General features: G+C 38.1%; 1 protein-coding gene across 16 annotated transcripts in view; it reads left to right on the top strand.

The window, feature by feature from the left end:
* Positions 1–20,936, top strand: part of OTUD7B (OTU deubiquitinase 7B) — a 69,927-nt gene that overhangs the window by 28,189 nt on the left and 20,802 nt on the right. For 5 of the 16 annotated variants that reach the window (XM_058309617.2, XM_058309618.2, XM_058309620.2 and 2 more), the window contains 3 exons: positions 12,723–12,872; positions 15,188–15,376; positions 17,131–17,358. In XM_058309617.2, coding sequence (XP_058165600.1) covers positions 12,788–12,872; positions 15,188–15,376; positions 17,131–17,358 — 502 coding nt within the window. In that variant the 5' untranslated portion in view covers positions 12,723–12,787. Of the gene's footprint in view, positions 1–5,157; positions 5,399–12,722; positions 12,873–15,187; positions 15,377–17,130; positions 17,359–20,936 lie in introns of all 16 variants that reach the window. The other 11 variants (XM_071207407.1, XM_071207405.1, XM_071207401.1 and 8 more) reach the window with 3 other exon arrangements.

Below are 20,936 nucleotides of genomic sequence, written 5' to 3'. Positions count from 1 at the left end.
GGAACCGCCAATTGTCTTCCACAGAGGCTGCACCATTTTACACTCCCACCAACAGTGAAGGAGTGTTCCTATTTCTCCACATCCTCTCTAGCACTTATTGTTGTCTGTTTTTTTAATAATGGCCATTCTGTGTGGTGTTAGATGATATGTCATTTTAATTTGCATTTCCCTAATAGCTAGTGATGGAACATTTTTTCATGTGCTTTTTGGCCATTTGTATTTCCTCTTTGGAGAAGTGTCTATTTAAATCTTTTGCCCATTTTTAAATTGGATTGCTTACTCTTTTATTGTTGAGTTGTATGATCTCTTTATATAGAATCAAAATCAAACGCTTGTCGGTAAGTGGTTTCCAAATATTTTCTCCCATCGACTGGGCTGCCTTTTCACCTTCTTGATGAAGTCCTTTGAATCACAGAAATGTTTAAGTTTGAGGAGGTCCCATTTATCCATGTTTTCTTTTGTTGAAAGGTTTAAGAATCCACCACCTACCACCAGGACTTGAAGATGTTTCCTTACATTTTCTTCTAGGAGCTTTATTGTACTTCCTTTTATATTTAGGTCTTTGATCAATTTTTACTTAATTTTTGTATAAGGTGTGATTTAGGGGTCTTTCTTTTGGCTATGGATATCCAGTTCTCCCAACACCATTTGTTGAATAAACTATTCTGCCCCAACTGGGAGGGCTTGACAGGCTTGTCAAAAATCAGTTGTCTGTAGATGTGAGGGTCTGTTTCTGAACCATCGGTTTGGTTCCATTGGTCTGTGTGTCTGTCTTTATGCCAATACTATGCTGTTTTTATCACTGTAAGTAGGTAATATGATTTAAAGTCTGGAAGTGAGAGTCCTCCAACTTCATTTTTCTTTTTAAGATGTTTCAGTCTATTCGGGGCCCCTTAGCCCTTCCAGATAAGTTTGATAATAGTGTTTTCCATTTGCTTAAAAAATGCTGGTGGAATTTTTGTTGGGATTGTATTGAATCAGTATATCAATTTGGGTAGAATTGACATCTTAATGATATTTTAGTCTTTCAATCCTTGAGCATGGAATGTTCTTCCAATTATTTAGGTCTTTTTTAATTTCTTTTAGCAATGCATATAGTTTTCTGAATACAAGTGCTTTGCATCCTTGGTTAAGTTTATTCCTAAATATTTGATTCTTTTAGTAGCTATTGTAAATGGAATTTTTTTCCTGACTTCCTCCTCAGATTCTGCATTATTAGTGTATAGAAACACAACTGATTTTTGGGTATTGATCTTATATCCTGACACTCTACTGAAATCATTTATTAGCTCTAGCAGCTTTGTTGTAGATTTTTCAGGATTTTCTAGATATACAATCATATCATCTGTGAATAGAAAAATTTTTAATGCTTCCTTTCCAGTTTGGATGCCTTTTATTTCTTTTTCTTGCCTGATTGCTCTAGCTAGAACTTCTAGCACTATATTGAACAACAGTGGTGACAGTGGGCATCCTTAACTTGTCCATGATCTCAATGGGAAGGCTTTTAGTTTTTCACCACTGAGTACAATATTAGCTGTGGGTCTTCATGATTTTTTTTAAATAGATAATTTATCATGCTTAAGTGGTAAAATCTTGTACGTACACATTTGCAGAAGTATGAGATTTAGCTGGGTAATGGGAAAAAGTAGTTTTTGTGAATAAATTCACAAAGTAGATCCATGGAGAATTGATAGCTAGTTATATATGTGAAGGTCAAGTAAAGATTTTTGGAATGAGAGCAGATTTATGTTCCATATCCAGTTTTGCCACTATAGGTAGCTCTGTGGCATTGGACAAGTCACTTAATCTCACTTTCCTGGTAACTTAGTGTTCTTATCTGTAACTTGAGGGTATGGAATGAAATGATCTCTGATGTCCTTGTCTAAAAGTCTGTGATACCAAATTGTCAAACAGGAAAAATAAACCGATTGTCTGTACCTCACCACTAGTTTTACTCCACATTAGACCCAAATGTGAAGTGTTAATTATGTAAATAATGGAAGTGTGTAGTCTATATTCCCAGATAGACTAGAATTGTCAGGTTGCATTATATGCTCATAAATAGTTTTATCATATGGGAGACTTGGTTGCTTTTAAAAGAAAAATTATTCCTACAAAGGGCATGAACTATACCAATGGAAAAAAACCCAATTAATGCTCAGGATACTTGGGTTGGAGTCTTTGCTTCTTAATTGCAACCTGGAAATAGAAATATGTGTGTATTTGTGGGGGGTGGGGAGGATTGTGGTAGCTAGGGCACAGTGTAGATGGCAAGGAAAATATTTTAAAAGCATAATATTAAGAATTCCTTAGCCTGTGGAATTTGCATGGCTAGACTGATCTGTCTTTGGTCTAAATCTCTGGAGAACGATATAAACCCTGTACTCAGAGTCAGAATACCTAGGTCCAAGCTTATTGATACTTGAGCATCATTTAAGTTTTATAAGGTCTCTCTATGTGTTTTCCATCAGAAAAGAGGGGATTAAAAACCTCAGATTGTGGGAAGTGGACTTGGCCCAATGGATAGGGTATCCGCCTACCACATGGGAGGTCCATCGTTCAAACCCCAGGCCTCCTTGACCCCTGTGGAGCTGGCCCATGCACAGTGCTGATTTGCTCAAGGAGTACCCTGCCACGCAGGGGTGTCCCCCATGCAGGGGTGTCCCCCATGTAGGGGAGCCCCATGTGCAAGGAGCCCCATAAGGAGAGCTGCCCAGTGGGAAAGAGTGCAGCCTGCCAAGAATGGCGCCACACACATGGAGAGCTAACACAACAAGATGACGGAACAAAAAGAAACACAAGTTCCTGGTGCTGCTGATAAGGATAGAAGACGTCACAGAAGAACACACAGTGAATGGACACAGAGAGCAGACAACTGGGGGACGGGGGAGCTAAGGGGAGAGAAATAAATAAATAAATCTTAAAAAAAAAACACCTCGAATTGTATTTAATTTTTCTTTTTATTAAATGAGGCTATATTTGTGAAAGTATTTTATAACAAAAGCAATAGAGAAGCAATGCTCAGTGAACAAACAGCTGTACAAATATGTTATTTGTTAATATAGACCTTGATTATCCATATTGATGGGGTGAATGATGACATTTGAAACCAATCCACAAACCTATTGTAGGTATAGATAACTCTCAATTATCCACATACATGGACTAGAATGAATAACTTAAAACACAAATATTTATTAGATCTCTACTATGGGCTTTTAGAATTTTTAAAATTATGAAAGGTGCCAGCCTCAGGGATCTTAATTCTTTCTAGAACATACTCCTGTCCTCCCATCTGGTGAACTCTTACATATATATCCTTCAAGAACCAGTTAAAATTTTAAGAAGCTTCTATAAGGCCATCCAGGTAAACTGGTTGCTCCTCAGACCTCTTCCTACCCATTGTGCACTGATAACATGTTTACATTTCCTGAGGAGACCCAAATGCCCTAAAGGGAGAGCTGTGACTTATCTTCTTTATTTGTATCTCTAGGCCTTAGCATAGTACCTGGTACTTGTTAGGCCAATTTGGAGCATTTTGAATGATGTCTGGTAGTCTGGTTGGAGAGAGAAGATATGAATATCAGGAAGGCCAATATTATAAGGCAGTATATGATACCAGCAAGTACCAGATGAATGTTTTGCTTCCTGGGCCTGTAGGACTTCAAATGAGATTTAGTTAATGACCAGGAAAAATACAACTGTGGAACTTGAAGATGGATAATTTAAACAATTAATAAAAAGATTCTTCTTTGAACTGCATTACATAGTTTTAGAAAAGGCAAATTTCTTTTTCTAATTGTTTTAGGCTTTGAAAAAATATAAATAAAATTTAAAAAAACTCAAAAGAACAAAAGTCATATGCTAAGTGGTAGTTAGGATTAGGGAAGTTAATTCACTAGGAAGAATTTATAAAATGAATTAATTTCCTATGGATAACTAAGAACAGTAAAATAATTTGAATTCTTTTCCCTTCTCTGCTATTTTTCCCCTTGAATGGAAATTCTGCCATTGACAGTGAAATAAATGACTAATGGTTAGGAATCAAGAAGGGGAGAGAAGGTTGTTAGCGACTGAAAGTTTGAGAGTTGATTCTCTAGAGAAATAATGTGTTTTGCTAGTATGCTAGCTTATGTTAATTTGCAGTATTTATTTTTTCTCCTCTGTCAAAAGTTCAATAATGAGAATATTTAAAGGCTCAAGTAGAACTTTTGTTTTTGCAAATTATTCCTTAAAATGTTGAATTTATTAAGAACTCAAATGTAGGGCTATCTTTGGCTGTAGCTAAAGGTAAGAGAAAAAATTCACCATCTTTGGCAGACATGCTGGTCTGGATCTAAAAACATAAGCACTAGCCTAATTTCTTTTCTGTGCAAACTACTATTATTGTACTAGTATTTTAACAGGGTTCCTCTATGATCTCCATTTTTCCAAAGGTCACTTCCCTTGTAGCAAGTCTTCCAAATTATTAAATTTCCCAAGCATCTTTAATTCAAGGATCCTTTTAAAAAGCGTTGAAAATACAAATGCAAATGCACAAGTTCTCTATGTATTAGCATTTGGCTGTTAGGGGATTTGTCTCTTGGAGATTTGTTTTGCTGTCTGTAGGCCTGATATAAAGTTGGGAACTCTTAAAAAAAAATTAAATCTTGTTCAGACATACACATATATACCCACACACCCACATGCATGCTCATATTCCAATGGTAGCATGAAGCCATGGGGCCAGTTCTTAAGTCCTTACTGTTGGGTATCCACAATAGCATACAGTAAATGAAAAGTTTGTTTTGGGAATTGTTAATTATATGATTAGATTGAGTTTTTTCCCCTCAAAGTTTGATTTGGGTTGGTAGGAAGAGGGGCTTGAAGTAGATATTCCCTGAGCACACACTGTAATGAAGGTAGAAAACAACCTAGAAGTGAGTGTGGCAGTTTGAAATGATTTTATGAATCCCAAAAAGAGAAATACCATGTTTGTAAGCTAATTTATTCCTCTGGATATGATATCCTTTGATTGCACTCAAGGATGTGATATCCTTTGATTGTACTCAATTCAGTTGAGGCTTTGATTAGATTACTTTATATGGCCACTTTAGGGCTTTTGATTGGCTATGTCAGTGAAGCATTACTCAGGTTGAGTCTCTACCTCCTTGCTAGGTCTAATATAAACGGAAACACAGAGTCACTCAGACAGACACAGGAAAAGGAAACCACCATATTGATCCTGCCATGTAAGAGAGAGGATTGCTTAAGCACGAAGCCCCAAAAGACTGGGCCCACGGAGCTACTAAAGAGGAGATGGTGAGCCCAGAGTGTAAGGCTGAAACCTCGGCAGAGATCAGCAGCCATCTTGCTTCACATTGTGGCAACACACCAGGATCAACAGTGGCTGATTTTGGTGAGAAGGCATCTCTGATTGTGTCTCAGTTTGGACTTTTCACAGTCTTGGATCTGTAAGCTTTTACTCTAAATAAATACTCTTTATAAAAGCCAACACATTTCTGGTAATTTGTTTCAGCAGCCCTTTGGCAAACAAACCGTGAGGTTGACAATACAAACCTCTTAGAGTTGTTTGGAAGTTTAAATGAAATAATATGTAAAATTTTAACACATATTCCTTTTTCTTCTCTTCCTTTCAAACTCATCTTGTTGTGGGTTGTAACATTTCCATAAGTCCTTTTAGTGTGGGATTTGGTCAATTCATATTCTTTTTCTGTCTAAGATGGTTTTATTTTGTTTCTTTGACTTGGAAGGACAGACCCATATTCGTTAAAAACAATCTACCAAGACAATTATTCATCCCTTCCTCCTACCTAATCAAGAATTGTGTGAAATTTCTAAGGACCTCTGTCTCTCCTCTTTCTCCCTGTCTGGATTCCTTGGGACTGAAATCACAGACATGGAGGAGTCTCTGACATTTGAAAATTCCTGACAGCCTTGAATGTTGTGGTTTTCCAGTGACTTTTGGGAGGAGTTAGAGAGGATCCAGATGCAGCTGTAATGCATCAGTGGGACCAGGAGAGCGGGTATAGTGGAGAATATGGGAGCTTTTTGGGATATTGTAGATGAGATAATGTAAGGCCAGTTGTTTTTCAGGCATTTTAATACAGCTCTATTGACTACAATTAACATTTAATTTTGGGTTATTTTAAAAATTATTATTAAGTAGTTGGGCACTTAGGACATGTAGGCTGATTTTTTGTTTTCAGTCTGATTTTAATATTAGTCTGAGAAACATGTTTAGAAAGTAACAGTCTGTTGCATATAAAATTAATAAAAACAATAAAAAATTATATAATAGTTGTAAGCAAGTGTCTTGGCAATAAGCCACTGTTTTAGACTTTCCTGTGAACAACACTGACTGACTACCCAACAGTACTATTTGGTGTGTACATGTGCGTGCATGTGTTTGTGTGGTAGGGAACTTTACAATTACAATTCAGTTTGTCAGGACAAAAATTTGATTGGTGCTTGGATGCTAGGGATAGAAATGAACAAGCCAAATTCCTGTCCTCAAATGGCTTGTGATTTAGTGGGAAGACAAACATGTAAATAAAGGCAAATACTATGCACTGTGATAAAATAATATGATAGAAGTGGAGTATATATTTTCCATTGAGTTAGTATTCAAATTAATTTTTTAAAGGAGGTGAGAATTCACCTGCTAGAGCAGGAGTCATGCCAGGTGGAAGGAACAATATAAGCATGGGGATTGAAATTTGGAACCTGTACTGTACTTAGGGAACTGTCAGTACAAGGAGGATAATGGGAGGTAGTAAAGGCTGGAGAGTTAGGTAGAGCCAGATGTTGAGGGGGTTTATTGGCAATTTGGGTCTTAAGCTTTAAGGATCCATTGAAGGTTTTTAAAGCATTTTAGACTGATCACAGCAGTTGCTTGTGGAGGTTGATTAGTGGCCAGAGAGAGAAGTTAAGAAGCTATTTCTTGAGCTCCAGGTTCTGAAAACCTGAGATAGAATAATAAGAGATATAGCTGTGGAAGGTGTTGGATGGGTTTGAGAGGACTTTAGGCTAAAATCAGAAAGACTTAAGGAAGGATTATTTGTGGGGATAAGGCGAAAGAGAGGTCCAGGTTGTCTCCTAGGCTTGTTGCTTGGGTAATTGGAGGAATATTGGTACCATTTACTTGAAAGGCAATATTGGAAGAGGAATAGGTTGAAAGGATTAAGAGTAAAGGTGAGAGAATGAGTTCATGTTTTTATATATTGAATTTGAAGTGCCCATGAGATTCCATCAGGTGAGTTGGAAAGAGTTTGTGGCTGGGGATACCAGTTTTGAAATCATCAGCGTTTGGATCCTCAGGGATGTGAATGAAGTTTTTCTTGGGGGTGCTATAAAATGAGAAGATGGAAGACCTGAGGTTAGGACTATGCATGGATTAACTTTTGGTGCAGGCATTGAATGAGGAATGGTGGTTGAAGGTGTTCACCAAAGGCAAGCAAAAGACAGCAGTGTTTCAATAAAAGAATGAGACTGAATACCATATATTTGTAGGTATATGCCTCTACAAGATTATTTAATTTTGTCTTCTCAACAGCTTCATTTAGTGGCAGATCCAGTGTGGGATCCATCTAGGTTGGGAAGATGAAGTAGAAGGATAAGGGAACTAGGTTCTTAGAGAAAAGTAAATGAAGTGATCAGTCATTGTGTTCACTTTCAGTTAGGCATGAAGGGACAGTGGAATCCATCCATTTTTCTCAGTCTCCACTGGTATCCTGGTGGAGCTTACCATCATTTCTTTGGCAATAGCTTTCTAATCAATTCTCCCTAAATCCACTTGTGTACCCTCTAAACCAGGGGTTCTTAACAAGGGGTCCGTGAGCTTGAGTTGAAATTCAAAAAAACATTATTCTGTGGGGATGTGTTAAATAATACACAGTATAATGTGGACTTAGTAAGGGGTCCGTGGTTTTCACCTGATTGGCAAAGGGGTCTGTGGAACAAAAAATGTTAAGAACCCCTGCTCCAAACTAATCTCATGGTAACCAAGGTGATTTTTTAACACTTCAGATCTGATCATGGCCTGTCCCTGCTTACACCTTTCAGTGGCTTCCAAGTGCTTTTAGGATAAAGTCTTAAATCTTTAATGGAATCCACTAAGCCCTCTCTTCAGCCTCATTCTGCATCATTTTCACCAATATGTTCCTTGTTTTTCCTGCCCAGAGAAATCTTTTCCTATTTTTGTCTTGCCAGTTCCTACTCATTTTTCAGTTCTTAGATTATTATCACTTCCTTGGGGAAGCTTTCTCTGACTCCCTATAGGAAATAACCTCCCCTACCCCACCATTTCATTATTATAATTGTGAAATTTTGTGGATTTCCCCCCCATACTGGGAGCTTTGTGAAGACAGGCATTGTATTTAGTTCACTGTTGTATTCCTAATCCTGAGCTCAGTGCCCAATATAGAGTAGTCACTCTGCGAATTTTTGTTTTAATGAATTAAGGTAGTTAAAGGATTGGATGTCTTAATGAAATGAGAAATCAGATTTAGTGGTAGAGAGGAAACCCTGGAGGATGAGGTTGTGATCAGAGTAAGATGTTAGAGTCTAAGATTTAGAGATTTCAGGGTCCAGGACTGAGTTGTTAAAGTGGGTTGGATGGAGGTCTTTGCCTTTTATAAAATTGTAAGACTCTCTTGGATGGGTTGTCCAGGGTAATGTTGAAATTGCTCAGGAAGATGGTAGAATTTGAAGTGAGAAAAACATAAGGCAAGTGTCTAAGTCTTTAATAAATAGTAGAGAGATTTTCCTGCAGTGAAACAATTAAGTGGGTAAGAATCAATATAGTCCTGGGAATCAATAACGTTCTAGTCCCTTGGGACAGAGTATGGTACTCTCAAAAGAGCTTAGGTTCAGGATATCTGGGTTCAGACTTTGGGTAATCTACCTGACTTTTCAAGCCTTTTTTGCTTCTCTACTTGTAAAATTGGAATAAAGAGTTCTGCTTTAGTTTTGCCATTAATGAATAAGATACTATTTTGAAAGTACTTAATGTTCACTTGTCCGTTTTCTATCTGGATTGCTATCATCACTTCAAGAAAGTACAAAAATGAAAGGAGAAGCAAAGATAGAAGTGAATTTTGAAGAAGGTACAATACTACACTTATTCAGCACATTGAGTTTATATTGTAAAGTCAACACATGAAAGATGCATGTCCAAATGTTTATGAATGAATATAGATACAAAAAAAGTACTGATATTAGGAATGATTTTTTAAAATGAGGCCACTAGCTGACTTATGATTATATTGCTATGTTGATCTACAACAAATTTTTATGTAAAGAAATGCTTTAGCTCATTTTTTACATGAAAATTCCATCATGTCTGGGAGTATATTTTATTGTTCTTGAGAAAAGAATGAAGACTGGTATTTGAAAGTTATAGGGGCAGAGGGGGTAGTGACAGCTTTTGATTTAGTTTAGAAAAGAATTTTCTAACAATTGGAGCTGTTCAACAATAGAATGGACATCATGGCAAAGTAATGAGTTCCCTGCCAGAATATGATTTCACCCAGTTTTCACTATCTATCAGAGAAGTAATAGATTCCTTCATGGGATGGGCACTGGATTAAATAATTGCTAAAGTCCCTTCCAGTTGGAGTATTAGGGGATTTTGGCTCCAATTAATATTTGTTCATACAACATTCAGTCAACCAATATTTGGGTGCCTTCTCTTTTATTTGAAAAGTTGCAAGCCAGTGTTTTGTTGTTTTGTTTTGTTTTGTTTTCCTCCCTGTATACTGGGACAGAGCCAAGGACTGTGAGTTTTAGTAAGCCAAGGACTGTGAGACTTGGTAATTGGCTTGGATATCCCCATGTGGAATTTGAGAATCTCAAGCCAGGTGTTGGTAGTAATGTAACAAAAGCTGCTGTCCTTACCTGTTGGGTGGAGTGAGGGCAGTGTCCATGGCATGCACTTGGAGATATCAAATATAAGAATGTGCTGCCAAGAAGTTTGGTTTAGTGGTTCAAATTTTTGCTGAACAGCAAGTCATTATAGATAATACCAGGCCTCTAAAAAAATTTTTTTTTTAATTGTTCACATGTGAGATCTATGATGCCGTGCTATTGATGATTCTCATTGGCCAGTGTCTTGTGGGGAAATTGACCACGTCACTGTGGCTTTGTCAACTCTTCTGTCTTCTACTGAGCCCTTTTTTGCTTATTGTAATTTGCTTGATTATTGTATATTTCCCACATTCTTTCAGTAAGTTATTAAAGTGACTTCACTGTTTCTTTGCATCCCCCCCCTTGCGTCTTGCTTGCTGTCTGCTCTGTGTCCATTCACTTTGCGTTCTTCCTTGTGTCTTTATTTATTTATTCCCCCCCTTGCGGCTTGCTTGTTGTTTTTTGCTCTCTGTGTCCATTTGCTGTGCATTCTTCTGTGTTTTTTACTTGTTGCCCTTTTTGTAGGATCATTTTGCTGAGTTGGCTCTCTGTGGCGCTTGCAGGCTGGCTGCTCTCTGCATCATGCGGCATGTGGGTGAGGCTGCCTTCACAAGGAGGCCCTGGGATGTGAACCCAAGGCCTCCTACATGGTAGATGGGAGCCCAACTGATTGAGCCACAGCCACTTCCCTGCATGCATGTTTTTTAGAGAGAAAATTAAATTCATTTTACAGCTATGCTCTTGGTTTTGGATTATTCATGCATTTAAGGTTTTTGAGGTGCTTCTACCTCCTACAACTTAAAATGAATCTGGAGAAGGAATTCTTTCCTGTGATAGGGGAGGGAAAATCCATTCATTCACTTATAAATTCTGAAGGAATTAATTCTTCAGTATTGAATGATAGGAATGAGTTTATTTTATAACTTGTCATTTTGAATTTGAGGTTTCTTAGGCCAAAAATCCTTTATGTATTAGTAGTATTTTCTGAGAATTGTGATTTGAAATGGAAGTAAATTAGACTTTGGAAATACCTATCCTGAAAGAGAATTTAAGAATTACAGCTTATGGCTGTGTGTTGAAGTGAAGATATACATTTTTAAGCCTGGAAAGAATCTTAGAAATCATATAATCCTAGTCTAGGTAATAGAAGAGGCAGCTGAAACCCTGTAGGTGTAAATATTTTGACCAAAGTCACCAAACTAGTTGTGAAATTCACAGGTCTAGGTAAAAATCCTATGCAACAAGGATGGTGGGAATAATGACAGTATTTTTGATCTATCTGTAGAAAGGAGAGTTTCTAAGACTCAGAGAAGGATTGGGCCCAGTACAGACTGTTAAATACATAGAGGTGATATTAAGTCCACTAGAATTTCTGATCTGCTAAATTAAGCCTCAAATGATTGGTTTGGTGGTGGCTGATTTGGAGGTTCATTCACATAGTCATTTAATCATTTATTCATCAGGCATTTGTTGACTGCCTACTATGTTATAGACCTATTCTAGATTTGGGGGCTACAAATAAATATGAAACATGTCCCTGCACTCATGGATCTCTTTTACTAATGGAACATACAGGAGAAAGCTTTCTATTTTGTCATCTCTCAAATAAAACATCTAGTGTTTAGTAATCAGATTAGTAACGTATTAGTTACATCCTAATAGTTACCACTAAATAAGCTATTTGCTGGAATAGGGGGAGGTGTTTAGGAATCACCGTTGGACTTTTGGATGTTTAAGACGAAATGTTTCTGAAGAGACAGTTACCTGAGTCAGCTGTTGCCTCCAAGAATTCTACTTTTGGACTTCCCCCAAAAGGCAGTGCATTGGTGGGGGCAGTTGGGCAGGCATGTACCTGGTGACTTTATGAACAAGTCCTCTTCTACAGAGAACTATAAACCTGTCTGAGGTAGCAGAATTTGGTTAGAGAGAATTTTCCAGTGTTATTGCTTCCTCAGTTGAGACTGCTAGCCTCAAGGAATGTGAATCGGTGCCAGGCTGTTAGGTCAGGGACATGATTTCTGCCAAAGTGAGAGCTGAAAGAAGAAATCTTTTTTCAGGTGAACTTATTTGGCAGTCACTTATCTTGGGTGGGGATGGGCATGTTTGAAGTAGACATGTTTCCTAGGTTCATGAAATTAGGAGAGGATGAAGATTGACTTTTTTGTTATAAACCTTTGGGATCCATATCTACTTTGCAGAATAGCTTGTTTTATTTTGAGTAGTTCTGGAATATTAGCTACCTATTTACTTTTCCCATTTCCACTGGTAGCAACAGAACACAAGTCAACTCTGAAGTTATCCAGTGTATGTGCCAAACACTGTACTAAGTGGCAAATGATACATGCTGGGGATATGTTAGTGAACAAGACATGCAAGGTCACTGCTTTCAAAAAACTTACATCTTGGATGAAGAAGCCAGGCAGCAACTAATTAAAATAGTTCTAGTATATCAAGTGCAAGGAAGGAAATAAAGAAGGTACCATGTGTGAGAACTGCATAGGTAGAGAGTCTTTAGGGTGGTAGTCTGCTGTTTCCTTCCCTTAGTTTGGATAAGCAATACCCTAAAAAGATAAGGAAAAGCATTATTTGTAATGGTTTTATGGATAATGTAGGAGGTAAAAAATTAAGATTAATGAGTAATTAGGAAATTAAACGTTATTCTCCATAATACATTTTAAACTGGTTTATTTTAAAATTCCACTGAAATGAATGAACTAGGATAGTTTTCCCCATTTGGTTTGGAAGCTGCTGAAATTGGGCTGTGATCATCCTGTTGCAGCATAATTTGAGCTTTATGCTTTTATTTCTTCCTTAAGTGGAGGCCTGAATTTTGATCTATGCCCTGCCTACATCCGTCTGCCTGAAAGTCCTTAATGATCACATGACCCTGGACATGGATGCTGTCCTGTCGGATTTTGTCCGTTCTACAGGAGCAGAGCCAGGGCTGGCTCGAGATCTCCTGGAAGGTAAGGAGTCATTGGGGAAAAAATGAGAAGAGAGGAAATGTGATATTTGTTGTGAGGAAGCCTTGGAACATTTAAGGTGATCAGGAATCTACTTTGTGTATGGTAGGCCTTAAATTTCAGTTACTTCCAGTGATCTAATTAGTGTATGACCCACCATGATACACATAAATATGAATGTTCTAGATTTTAGGGTCCTGGGGGATCAGGATCATATGTGTATGGATCTTTGTTTAGAGCCATAAATAACAGATACTTTTAAATGATGAAACTTTATAATGACAAAACAAGTAAACCTGTGGGGGAAAGAGCATGTTCTTAGCATATCTAAGTAACTTTTTAAATTGTCAGCCCTTAGCAAGGTGTGGCAATTTGACATTTGCTTTGTTACCTTTGAGAAGAACATAAGTTTGGATAATGGAAGATCAGGGTTTAAATTCCAGTTTACTAATTCAGTACCCAATTTGCCCTTCACTTACAGTGGTAGCAATAAAAATAAGTAGATGGATTTAAGATAGAATTTTAAAATGGAATAAACAGGATCTGATCCTCATTTTTTCTCTTCATTTTTTTTTTTTTAAGATTTATTTATTTATTTATTTCTCTCTCTTCCCCGACCCCCCCCCCCCCGGTTGTCTGTTCTCTGTGTCCATTTGCTATGTCTTCTTTGTCTGCTTCTGTTGTTGTCAGCAGCACGGGAATCTGTTTCTTTTTGTTGGCATCATCTTGTTATGTCAGCTCTCCGTGTGTGTGCGGTACCATTCCTGGGCAGGCTGCACTTTCTTTCGCGCTGGGCGGGTCTCCTTACGGGGTGCCCTCCTTGTGCATGGGGCTCCCCTATGCGGGGACACCCCTGCGTGGCAGGGCACTCCTTGCACGCATCAGCGCTGTGCATGGGCCAGCTCCACACGGGTCAAAGAGGCCCGGGGTTTGAACCGCAGACCTCCCATGTGGTAGATGGACGCCCTAACCACTGGGCCAAGTCCGCCGCCTCTCTTCATTTTTGTATCTTGTTTTTTCCTTTAAAAGTTAACTCTAGTTGTAGTATTAAGTAAGTATAAAGAAAATAGAGAGGGGAGAGGTCAGGAGTAAAGTGACCAGTTAGAGAGCCCCTTCCTGAGAGACCAAAGACTAGGTGATAGGTTATGAGGGCCTGAAGTGAGGCAGTAACAATAAAAATGCACAAGAAAGAATGGATTTGAGAGATGTTTCAGGGGTACAAACATCTAATGAATGACTGGATGGTGAGGGAAAAGAAAGAATAGGAACTGAGGAATAATGAGGCTCTGAAAATGACTGAAGTTCCTGACCTGGAAGGAATATGAAACCCTTATTAATTTAGGGAATGTAGGAGGAGAAGCAATAAATTTTGGAAGGGAGCATGATGGACATTCAATTTTAGACATGTTGTTTGTTAGGATGACCTGATTTCTAGGAGTTTAGCAGATAACTGTAGATAGAGATCCAATTCCCAGGACAGATGTTATTCATTCATTAATTGATTCAGACGAAACTCCTTCATTCATTCAGCAAATATTTATTGAGTGCCTAGTACTGTTCTAAGTCTTAAACAAAACATACAGAAATCCCTGCCCTTATATTCTAATGGAACAGACAATAAACCTGATAACTAGAAATTATAAATTATATTATTAGGTGTTAAGTGCTATGGAAAATGGTAAGGGAAATGATGAGGTGGGTTATAATTTTTATATGGCATGGTCAGGGTAACTCTCATTAAGAATATAACATTTGAGCAAGTACCTGAAGGAGATGGAGTATAGATATTTGGGGTTAGAGCCAGGCAGCATGAGTAGTCAGTGAAAAGACCCTAAGATGGGAGCAATCTTAAGATGTTTAATGTAGGGAATGTTTTCTAGATCCTTGAAAAAGGCCTTATCTCAGTAGATTGCAAATTTAAAGTAATACCACCAGGACATCCTAAGTGCCAAAATGAATCCATAATATAAGGAATGTTTCCTTTATTCAGTAAATTCATTAAATATTTATTGAGGGCCTTTTATTTACTAGGCAGTGTTCTAGGTACTTGTGATATGCAATTGAACAAGAGAGAAAAAGTTTTGAACCTCATGGAGCTTATTTAGGAGATCGATAGTAAATAAGTAAATAAAGAAATTAGTAATATTTTATATTGAAGCATTTTGAAGAAAATTAAAACAGGGAAAGGGGAATGATTGAAGTGTGCATGAGTGTGTGTTTATTATTTTAGAATGGTTAGAGTTATCTTTCTGTGTCTTTGCCCAATTTCTCTGTACTCTACAGTGTCCAACTTGTTTTTTGCCTTGTATCCTGACCAGGAAAGAATTGGGATGTGAGCGCTGCCCTCAGTGATTTTGAACAGCTACGTCAAGTTCATGCAGGAAATCTGCTCCCACCCTTTAGTGAAGGGAGTTGTAGCCCCAGAACCCCTGAAAAAGGGGTTTCTGATAGAGAATCTACTCGCCCACCCCGACCCACCTTACAGCGGCAGGATGACATCGTTCAAGGTACTGGGGTGACTGAGGGATGTTTCTGTTTATGGAATAAGAAGGGAGGGGACTGCTAATGCAGTCAGAAAGTCTAGTGGCCTTTTGGAGATCATTTCATTCCTCCTCCCCCTCTTACCCAGCTGAACTGATTAAAGGTGGCTTCAATCCATTCAGGTGCTAGAGCCCCTCACTTTCTCTTTAGGTCTTCTTCAGATACTGTGAATGAAGTAGAGAAAGGAGGATAACAATATAATTGTTGAAATAATGGTGAAGGTAGAATGGAAAAGAGCACTACTATCTATCTCTTAAGGACAATTTGTTAATATTTGTCAGGATCTATCAAAATTGAAAAATGCACATAAACTCTGATTCAGCAATTTCATTTCTAGGCATTTGTCATATATGTAGTATATATGAGAGATCCTTTAAAAATAAGCAAATAAGTTAAAAAATAAGTAAACAAAGTGAATAAGTAAAAAAAATAAGTAAACAAGCATGTGCAGTGTATAAGGATATTCACTGCAGCATCGTTTTACAATAATAAAATATTGGAAACAACTTTTTAATATCAGTCAGTAGAGGAGTGGTTAAATAAAGTACAATCGTCCATATTGTGGAGTACTCTGCAGCCATTAGAAAAAATTAGGTAGATCTTGACGTTCTGTTCTGGGAAAATCTCTAAAATCTCTTGAGAAAGGTAATATACAGACAATGTATATAGTGTGCTCCCATTTGTATTTTAAAAAATGATTTAAAATGCATTTGTTTCTTTGTACATAAAAATTTCTAGAAGAAGACAAAAGTTTGCCTCTAGGAAGGTATCAGGAGTTTTGAATGAGAGGGAGGCTTCTTTTTAAAAAACATTTTATACCTTTTAATAGTATTTGGGCTTTTTTCCATGAATATATGGTACTTTTTAAATACCTAAAAAAATACTATAAAAATAATATCACTATTAATAACATTTGGTGACTCTTGATTTATTGTGCATCATCTCTGGCATATATTTAATGGAGAACTGCTCCCCAAAATGATTTTTAGCTACTGTCCCCTTCTGAGAATTATTATATAACTCAAGTCATCAAATGAATTGTAAAATATTACACTGAGCAAATTATGATCAGAATGGAGTATCTCCTGAGGAACTGTAAGTGCTTTGTATTCAAAAGGCAAATGAAATGATTTGGGGACTATAGTACTGTTTTCCTCTGTTATCATGTTAATCAAGAATCAAGTATACTTAGAAATTTCTGATAAATACGCATATCAAGATAAATTGTAGTAAGTAATATAAATAGATGTCATTAATGGTAGGTAAGAAAGTTCCTGAATGTGTAAGATTTGTCATTAATTTTCTTTTTATAATGGAAATCTTTTTCTACATTTTCCAATACCCTGAAAATTAACAGAAAGATTCTTTGATTAAATCTAACCAAGTGAAACTTGATTTCTCTTCCTCTCACCAAACAATTACCAAGTGGCTAAATGAGTGGGTTGCTATCATGTTGGGAAATGGAAGAGGAGGAAGACATAGTCATAGGGAGAGGAAGGTCAGATAAATTACATCAAGGGAGTGTCTACAAAAATAACACTTTCTGTATTTCTTTAGTTGTATTTGGCTTGAGAAGAAGGACTGTGAAATTCACTAGCCAGTTAGATGTACAGTTTTCCCCTGACTGGAAACCCTGTGGAAAGATACCCATCATTATATCAGTGGAGAGTTCTCTGAGTGGCCTGTGTATATTCTAAGGTGACTCCATTTCTCATTGCAGAAAAACGCCTGTCTAGGGGCATCTCCCACGCCAGCTCCAGCATTGTTTCCCTGGCCCGGTCCCATGTCTCCTCCAATGGTGGGGGTGGGGGGAGCAGTGAGCACCCCCTGGAAATGCCCATCTGTGCCTTCCAGCTCCCAGATCTCACTGTGTACAATGAAGACTTCCGCAGCTTCATAGAAAGAGACCTCATTGAACAATCCATGCTGGTTGCCTTGGAACAGGCAGGTCAGTGATGCATCTCTCCTATGTTCTTCCCTCTACTCTTCACCTATAGGCAGCCATATTGAGGGAGTTTTGGAGGGGCTGGGCTTGGTCAATGTCTTCTAGTCTAAATGGGTGGTCTAAGTGTAGTCACTGTTAGCAGTCAATATGATAAGCATGTAGTGAGCTAGAAAAAGGACACAAATTAAACACTTCCCTCTCAAAGTTTCCTGTTTAATGGAGGGGAAACCAGATATCCATGTGAAAGGCCTAGGAGTACTTAAAAATCAATCTATACACAAATACAAACTAATTATAATTCGCTCTGGAATACCCATGTGAACAGAAAGGAACAGTGCTGTACATGATGCACAGTCATGATAATATAAAAGACACATTTATTTATAAGAACCTTCCCCAAAATATTTATTTACCTTTACAATTGTATTTATTTTAAATTATTATTAAAATTAGTTGTATAATGGGACGAGGCAGCTGAGAGTTCTGGAAAAGCTAATTGGGTATTTAAAAACTTCTATGGCAAGAAGAAGAAATAAAAGACATCCAAATTGGAAAGGAAGAAGCAAAATTTTCCTCATTTGCAGATGATATCTTATACACAGAAAATCCTGAAAAATCCACAATAACACTCCTAAAGCTAATAAATGAACTCAGCAGAGTGGTGGGGTACAAGATCAACAACCAAAAATCAGTAGTGTTTTTATACATAAGCAATGAACAATCAGAAGAAGAAACAAGAAAAAAATTTCATTCACAACAGCAACTTAAAATAATCAAATATCTAGAACTAAATTTAACCAAGAATGTAAAGGACATACCTGCAAAACTACAAAACTTTGCTAAATGAAATCAAAGAAGATTTAAATAAATGGAAGGACATTCCATGCTCATGGATTAGAAGACTAAATATCCTTAAGATGTCAATGCCCAAAACAATTTTAGATTCAATACTGCTAAGATCAGCTCAGCGATAGGTTGGCTCAAAGGGAAGACAATGCAGAACTTACAGAAATAAAAGAACAGAGAGAAAGACACAAGAGAGGAGATAAAGATGTGACCAGGGGACTCACAGCTTCTGGAACTGAGAGCCTCGACCCTAGTTTCCACATCATATTTATTAGAAACTACCGAGCAGTTGTTTGCTATCAGAACTGCAACATCATCTACAATAATCAGGAACAACTGCAACATCTACAATAAGGAACAGGTCATACAAAGTTCAAATACAATTTAAACTCTTTTTCCCCACACAATGCAATCCCAATCAAAATTCCAACAATTTTCTTTGCAGAAATGGAAAAGTCAGTCCTCAGATTTATATGGAAGGGTCAGAGGCCTTAAATAGCTAAAGGCATCTTAAAAAAAAGAATGAAGTTGGAGAACTCATACTTCCCTATCTTAAAACATATTACAAAGCTACAGCATGGTACTTGCATAAGGACAGACCTATAGACCTATGGAATAAAATTGAGAGCTCAGAAATCAACACTCCCATTTATGGCCAACTGATTTTTGACAAGGGGCCAAAGACCACTCAATTGGGAAAGAATAGTCTCTAACAAATGATGCTGGGAAAACTGGATTTCCATTTACACCACATACAAAAATCAAATGAAGGGAAGTGGATGTGACTCAAGCAATTGGGCTTCTGCCTACCACATTGGAGGTCATGGGTTTGGTTCCCAGTGCCTCCTGGAGAAGGCGAGCTGGTAAGACAAGACGATGCAACAAAAGAGACATAGAGGAAAGACATTGAGAGATACAACAAACCAGTTAGCTGAGGTCGCTTTGGTTCTTGGTGCCTCCTTAAGAGAAGACAAGCAGACTCAGAGAGCATGTACTAAATGGACACAGACAGCAGACAGCAACCGCAAACAGCAAGGGTGTGTGGGTAATAAATAAATATAGATCTTTTAAAAAAATCAACTGAAAATGGATCAAAGCTCTTAATTTAAAAGGTAGAACTATCAAACTGCAAGAAGGAAACGTAGGAAAGCATCTTCAGGACCTTGTGTTAGGCAGTGGTTTCTTAAACTTTACACCCAAAGCACAAGCAACAAAAGAAAAACAGGTAAATGGAAACTCATTAAAATTAAAAACTTTTGTTTCTCAAAGGGTTTTATCATGAAAGTAAAATGACAGCTTACACAATGGGAGAAAATATTTGGAAACCACATGTTGTAGTTTGATATTGTTCCAAAATTAGATAGTGGATTATGTTTGTAAACTGGTCTTTTCCTGGGCATATTATATTGTATTGGATTCAGAGGTTTTAGGTTTACTTGATTAAATTATGATTAAGGCTTTGATTGGGCCACGCAAGTAGGACACTGAGTCCCTGTCCAACTCATAGAGAACAGTACACAGCAGGGCAGAGGAGCTAGTTGGAGTTTGGAGCTGGGGCCTGGGAAATAAGCACACAGAGGAGCAAAGCAGCTGAGCCCAGAGAGAAACAGGCCCTGGGAAGAGAGGAACCCAGGAAACCCGAATCTTGGCAGACATCGACAGCCATCTTGCTCCAACATGTGGCAACAGACTTTGGTGAGGGAGGTAACTTATGCTTTATACCCTGATAATTGTATTCTTCTACCCCAAATAAATACCTTTATAAAAGTCAACAGATTTCTGGTATTTTACATTAGCACCCTTTTGGCTAACTAATACACAATTTGGTACCAGAGAGTGGGGATGTGCTTTTGCAATTATCAGAATGCTGGAATGGTTTTATAAATGGGTAAGGGGTATTTTTTGGAGGAATTGTGAGATGCTTGGTAGAGAAGACCTACAGTGCTTTGAAGAGACTATTGATAGTAATATGGGCTCTAAAGAGACTTTATTAGGCCTTAGAAGTAAATGATGAAACTATTGGAAACTGGAGGAAAAGCAATCCATGTTTGTTTTTTAACATTTCTTTATTTATTTCTCTCCCCTCCCCCCCACCCTGGTTGTCTGTTCTCTGTGTCTGTTTTTGCCGCATCTCCTTTGTCCACTTCTGTTGTTGTCAGCGGCATGAGAATCTGTGTTTCTTTTTGTTGCGTCATCTTGTCGCGTCAGCTCTCCGTGTGTGTGGCACCATTCCTGGGCAGGTTGCACTTTCTTTCACACTGGGCAGCTCTCCTCTCAGGGTACACTCCTTGCGCGTGGGGCTCCCCTATGTGGGGACACCCCTGCGTGGCACGGCACTCCTTGCACGCATCAGCACTGTGCGTGGGCCAGCTCCACTCGGGTTAAGGAGGCCTGGGGTTTGAACCGCGGACCTCCCATGTGGTAGATGGACGCCCTAACCACTGGGCCAAGTCCGCTGCCAGCAATCCATGTTTTTAAGTTGCAGAGAACTTAGCAAGAAACTCCTGGTGTTTTATGGAAGGCAGAATTTGAAAATGGCAAGCCTGGGCATTTAGCTGAACTTTCCAAAGTAGACTCAGAGAAGTGGCTTGGCTTTTCCTTGCAACTTATAGCAAAATGCTAGATGAGGGAGAGAAGCTGAGGACTGAACTGTTGGGCACGAAGAAACAGGAACTAGTTTGGGAAATTCCAAGCCTCTGGAAATGAAGTGCCCCGTTTGAGGACTTAACAAAACT

The sequence above is a fragment of the Dasypus novemcinctus genome, chromosome 13 (assembly GCF_030445035.2).
Source record: "Dasypus novemcinctus isolate mDasNov1 chromosome 13, mDasNov1.1.hap2, whole genome shotgun sequence".
Lineage (NCBI taxonomy): Eukaryota > Metazoa > Chordata > Mammalia > Cingulata > Dasypodidae > Dasypus > Dasypus novemcinctus.
This window is presented reverse-complemented; position numbering and strand designations above follow the sequence as displayed.